The sequence below is a fragment of the Zingiber officinale genome, chromosome 9A, assembly GCF_018446385.1.
Source record: "Zingiber officinale cultivar Zhangliang chromosome 9A, Zo_v1.1, whole genome shotgun sequence".
NCBI classification, from domain to species: Eukaryota; Viridiplantae; Streptophyta; class Magnoliopsida; order Zingiberales; family Zingiberaceae; genus Zingiber; species Zingiber officinale.
The window spans coordinates 25908176-25914653 of NC_056002.1; the positions used below are offsets into that span (position 1 = coordinate 25908176).

General features: G+C 36.5%; 1 protein-coding gene across 1 annotated transcript in view; it reads left to right on the forward strand.

Moving 5' to 3' along the window:
- The window catches only part of LOC122020682 (DNA-(apurinic or apyrimidinic site) endonuclease), a 28613-nt gene extending 22746 nt beyond the window's left edge, over window positions 1–5867 (forward strand). Inside the window, exons 7-9 of the mRNA XM_042578691.1 lie at window positions 4155–4241; window positions 4952–5055; window positions 5649–5867. Of these exons, the coding sequence (XP_042434625.1) occupies window positions 4155–4241; window positions 4952–5055; window positions 5649–5713 (256 nt within the window). The 3' untranslated portion in view covers window positions 5714–5867. The remainder of the gene's footprint in view (window positions 1–4154; window positions 4242–4951; window positions 5056–5648) is intronic.
- The last annotated feature ends 611 nt before the right edge of the window (window positions 5868–6478 follow it).

Sequence of the window (6478 nt, forward strand, 5' to 3'; positions counted from 1 at the left end):
TTGTACATGGTTATATCTGATGAAGGATCGTTCAGAATTGTTTTCCATTTTTGAATCTTTTTTTCTAGAAATAAAAACTCAATTTGGTACTTCCCTTCGAACTTTGTAAAGTGATAATGCACGTGAGTATTTATCTACTCAATTTCGTACCTTCTTGACATCTCATGGTGTGTTGCATCGCATGTCTTGCCCTCATTCCCTTCAACAGAATGGGGTTGCAGAACGCAAGAATCGTCATCTCCTTGAGACCACTCGGACTCTTCTTCTCCATTCTCATGTACCTTATCAGTTTTGGGGTGATGCCGTACTTACTGCATGTTATCTCATCAATCGCATGCCTTCATCTACTCTCCAGGGTAAAATACCTCATCAGGTACTTTATCCGCATCAGCCTCTTCATCCTCTACCACCTCGGGTCTTTGGTTCTATATGTTTTGCTCATGCTCTTGATCTCGGCATTGACAAACTCTCTCCTCGGTCTTATAAGTGTGTCTTCCTTGGGTACCCATGGTCTCAGAAAGGGTACAAGTGTTATTCCCCTACTCTTCGTCGGTACTTCATCTCTGCTGATGTCACATTCTTTGAGTCGGTTTCTTTTTTTGGTCCTTTCGCTTCACAGGCCGAGGTTTCTCTCTCTCTCCACCTGCACCAGTAACTATCTTTTGTCCTCCAGAAGCGCCTCTATCATCTCCAGCCTCGTCTCCTCCTTTGCAGGTTTATCAGCGTCATCCTCGTTCTGCTTTGCCATCGACCAACACTGACACTGTCGTGGGCACATCTTTGGAGCCAAGTCCTTCGCCGTTTCCTCCGGTCCCATCTCCTGACTCTGATGTTCCTATTGCACTTCGGAAGGGTATGCGTTCCACTCGTAATCCTTCTCCTCACTATGTTTCTTTGAGCTATCATCGTCTTTCTCCATCCCATTATTATTGTCTGTCTTCCTTGTCGTCTGTTTCTCTTCCAAAGACTGCAGGTGATGCCTTTGCCCATCCAGGATGGAAACAGGCTATGCTTGATGAAATGAGTGCCTTACAAAGCAGTGGGACTTGGGACCTCGTTCCTCTACCTCCTAGGAAGTCAGTGGTTGGTTGTCGATGGGTGTTTACGGTGAAAGTTGGTGTAGACGACACGGTTGATCGGCTTAAGGCTCGTCTTGTCGCTGAAGACTATACTCAGGTATTTGGATTGGATTATGGAGACACCTTTTCTCCCGTTACCAAGATGTCTTCTGTGCGTCTTTTCCTGTCTATTGCTGCAATTTGCCATTGGCCCCTTCATCAATTAGACATCAAAAATGCATTCTTACATGGTGACCTGCTCGAGGAAGTCTACATGGAGCAACCTCCGTGTTTTGTTGCTCAGGGGAGTTACGGAAATCTTTATATGGTTTCAAGCATCACCCGAGCATGGTTCAGTAGATTTAGTACTGTAATTCAACAGTTTGGCATGACTCGAAGCGAGGCTGATCATTTTGTCTTTTATCGCCACTCATCTACTGGTTGCATCTATGTAGTGGTTTATGTTGATGATATTGTCATCACAGGTATGATCATCTTTGGATTTCACAAGTAAAACATCTTTTCAAACATTTCCAGACAAATGATCTTGGCAAACTCAAATATTTTCTAGGGATAGAAGTGACACAGTCTAAAGATGGGATCATTATATCCCAAAGGAAGTATGCAATGGATATTCTGGAAGAAACAGGAATGTTAAACTCAAAGACAGTTGACAATCCCATGGATCCTAATGTCAAGGTCTTGCCAAATCAGGGGGAGCCTCTTTCAGATCCTGAACAGTACAGGCGATTGGTAGGGAAACTAAACTACCTTACTGTCACTCATTCGGATATCTCATTTGCAGTAAGTGTAGTAAGTCAGTTTCTTAGCTCTCCGTGCAAAGAACATTGGGATGCCGTGACTCGCATTATTCGATATATCAGGGGTGCACCAGGAAAGGGTCTTCTATATGAAGACAAAGGGCATACTCAAGTCGTGGGGTATTCTGATGCAGATTGGGCAGAATCTCCCTCTGATAGAAGATCTACTTCTGGATTTTGTATATTTGTCAGAGGTAACCTTGTTTCTTGGAAAAGCAAAAAACAGAGTATTGTGGCAAGATCCAGTGCAGAAGCAGAATATCGAGTTATGACTATTGCCAGTCAAGAACTTATATGGTTAAAACAGTTACTTCAGGAACTAAGGTTTGGAGAGGTTACATAAATGTCACTCATATGTGACAACCAGGCCGCTATGCATATTGCCTCAAATCTAGTCTTCCATGAGAGGACAAAACATATTGAAGTTGACTGTCACTTTGTCAGAGAGAAAGTCATATCTGGAGAAATATCTATTAGTTTTGTTAACTCACATGATCAGCTAGCAGATATATTCACTAAGTCACTTAGTGGTCCCCGAATTGACTATATATGTAACAAGCTTGGAGCATATGATCTATATTCTCAAGCTTGAGGGGGAGTGTTAGAATAGTTATAGGGCTATTTTTGTCTTTTGTCGTATATCTTCTTTCCTATATAAAGGCCTAACTCGTGATTCTCAAGTGACGAGATTTTAGATTTTGCTTTGAACAATTATTATTATTACTTGGTTTTCTATAATTATTATTTGGTTATATAATTACTAGTCTTATATTTAAAAGAAAAAAATTAGTGGAAGAAGATTATAGTAGTAAAGTTTATATGGATTTATTTCAATATGTGTTGAAGTAAAAGAGGGTAATTTTTTTTAATTCAACTAAAGTGTGTCGACTATAATATTTTAATCTAATTGACTATCTAATTGCTATAGTTTCATTTTTAGAAGTAAACAAACGAAGTGAAAGTATATGAAAGATTAAAACTTATTTAAATTCATCTCAACACACTTCGATGCATGTTGAAACGCAATGTGTTAGCACAACTAGGTGCCGAAACCAACTGTTCTTACTAGGGATCGATACTCCAGCACAGAATGATATTTATAAGCAATATTTATTTTTAAGCTAACAATAAATCTCTAAAATGATACTAATGATTTTTGTTTTATCTTAGTAGCTGACTGAAAGACAGTTATTGATGGAGGGGATTGCTATCAATAACTTGTTCTTGAAAATCAATCTTTTCCTTTGAACATTCCCTTTGTCTCAGGATATTTAGAGTATATTTTGGGTTTTGATAACTCCTTTTTTATGCAACCATGATTCTGGAACCTTTACAAGTATACAGGACAAATGATGAACATTCTGTTGGTTTTATTGCGACATTGTCTTCACTGAATATGAAGCACCATTTCATATATTGTTTTTTTTATCATTATTAATATTTTTCTCGATGCAGAGCTTGTTATCTCCCTCTTCTATGCTGTTTCTCGGCTTTTGAGAATTTTACAGTTTCACAAACCATTTACATTCTGTCCATCAAAGTGAGATTGTGCGCAATGAGTAGATTTCAAGTTGTGTATGCAGTGTTTTTATATGACCAGACAAACCAAGGTGAAATCCATTGTTTTTTTTCAAAAAGCCAAGATAAAGTCCTTGGCACCTCAATATTATATGAGTGCCTTGGTAAGGTGCTGGGTGAGCAGGCGAGCACCTTGCAAAAATAACTGGATTAGAAATTAGAAGGTGAGGGTTTCTCTAGCTATGGCAACTGCATATGCAGTTGTGGATGGTGGGTTCTAGTATGCATGCCAGCACTAAGATCCCATCTGTATGAATCTATTGAATGTAGACATTGACACTCGTCTCTTTGAGTGGATCAGTCATGAGGTCTTACACAAGAAAGAGGTCGTTTCTCATGGGAGTTTCCTCCACTAGTAACCTCCTCTTGTTGGATATTTTACCTCCTAAGTCTGAACTTTACATCTATTTTTCATTTATAAGAATGCTTTACCCAAGAACTTGTTATATCAACTGTCATATCATTTCAGGAAAGCCAGAACTATGGAATTCCAATGTAAATCCAGGGTTGTGAATTTATCATCTTGTAGAGTTCATGATAAAATTTGATAAATTACATTTTTCTTGTAACTTAAATATTGTTATCCAGCTCTTTATTTCAGTACATTTTAGTTGTGAGTGCAAATATGAATCCATATCATGAATAATAGAGTCTAATATGACTATAATATCAGAGTAACAATTGGTATTCCTCGCAGAGGGAAGCTGATTGATGCTTATCGATTTCTCCACAAGGAGAAAGATATGGAAGGAGGCTTTTCATGGTCTGGCAATCCTGTTGGCAAGTAAGCGTCCTAGGTGCCTTATATGTGTTTTTTGCAATTATTCTTTTAAGATAAATGCTAGGCTTCATCATTATGTTGAGCTATGTGATTGACCCAACCATATGCCCTAGGTACCTGATATTTATATATATATATTGCAATTATTTTTTTGTGATAAATGCTAGGCAACATCATTATGTTGAGCTATGTGATTGACTCAACCATAAGCAATAATTGAAGAACATTTTATAGTTGTTTATGGAACGAATAGAGCCATTCTGTCATGTCACAGGAGCTTCATTGTAGTATATCAAAAGGAAATGCTTGAATCTTCATTGGTTTAATCTATTGCAAAGTGGAGTGGATTTGTGAAGGAAATTATTACCTGTTAAGATTCTATAAAAGAAATTTGGTTCACTCAAACATTTAGATTGTGTTCTTTTTTCTTGGAAACAACCTCTTGCAAAAAAGCAGAGTAAGGCTGCGTACAATGGATCCTTCCCCGGGATCCCGCATAGCGGGAATTTCGTGCACCGGACTGCGCTTTTTTTTTTAAAGGAAATTTAGATTGTTGGTGTCATAATTATTGTTGCTTACTGGGCATCTGCATTGTATTGATGTTATTGTGATATCTGATTGATAGAGATTAACTAATCTAAGTGGAACCTGCCTTCTACTAAATGGTTTTAGTGCATGTTTACTAACAAACTTTTTTTATTTCTTTTATTTAGATATCGAGGTAAAAGAATGAGGATTGACTATTTTATAGTCTCTGAGAAATTGAAGGATAAAATTGTTGCATGTCAGATGCATGGGCATGGGATCGAACTTGAAGGTAAGGTCTAGCTGCTAATAATGTAATGGTTTGAAAGTTACATTTCATAAGCTGAAGAATCCAGTTAGCTCTTTAAATAAATGCATCTGTATCGCTTTGCTCACTGATTTCTGTTAGTTCCCAGCAATGTGTTTTTCGTGCCATTTATTCCATGCTCTTAATTCATTTCTCTTGATCTCTTACATGTGGCTAACTGATTACATCTGGCATTACTTAATAAAATGAAATCTCCTAAGATTTCTACAACTGGGTTTTGTACCTTTTCATACGATCATCGCCTGCCTTATGAAATGTAATCACTACCGCGTTATTTAAGAAAATGTATCAGGTGAATCCTCTCCTAACTTGCTCTCGTCTTCCATGATTTCCTTGTGCTTTTGAACCATCGTACCGAATTCCATCAAATTCTTTATCATCAGAGAGATCTTTAATCAGTTATTCTTTGTGCCCTGTCAATATTTCGATGCAAATTGAACTACTTGCAATACTAGTATCAAAGACAGGATTGTTTCATCAATGGTTGCTGGCGTGATAGCTGATTGTTCTTTGGAGAAGTTTTATTGATCACGACCATTTCTTCTGTCGAATTGCAGGTTTCTGCGGAAGTGATCACTGTCCTGTTTCGCTCGTGCTTTCGGATGAAGCATGGCGATCTTAGTCATGTGTATTGGTCTGTACAGTAGGTGACACTGACAGCTGACAAATTTTGCGTTAGGAAGATTGCTCCCTGAGAACCATTTGGACAAATTGGTTGCAGTAGATTGTATCTAATTTGATAATGTCATTATAACTATTAACACTCCTTTCCGAAATCTCTGTTTCAACATTTGTTTGTGCAGTAGAACTTACTTGATTTTTTTTTTTTTTTGGATAATCGTATCCAATGGTAAGTTGATTGACAAATTAATTAGTATAGTTGATTTATAAATCAATTTGCATCTTATAAATCTATTTTAAAAAATAATTTTGGAGTAACAAATCCATAGCATGCTTTATCTTAAAGTAAAAAAACCTTAACTTGAAATTTGCCTATTAAATTAATTTGTATATTAGCTTGCTCTTTGAAATTCGACAATAATAGATTAAAACAGGCACAAGTCAACACATTAGGCTTTTTTTAAACTTCAATATTAATTAACATACATTTATGACTCTACAAAATTATTATAAGCTAATTTATAAACTAATTTAGGAATTTTAATTTTAATATAAATATTAATATGAGTTTGCAATTTTAAAAATATTTAAAAATTAAAACTTATAGGATGCAAACTGATTTGTAAATTATTTTGTACCCAATAAATAATCGAAAGATAATGATCAGGCATAACTTAACAGTGAGGAGTATTTCAAATTTCAACAACAAATAAAAAATTATAAAAGATAAAATTATGATTCAAAAACGACAAGGGGCACTTTGAAA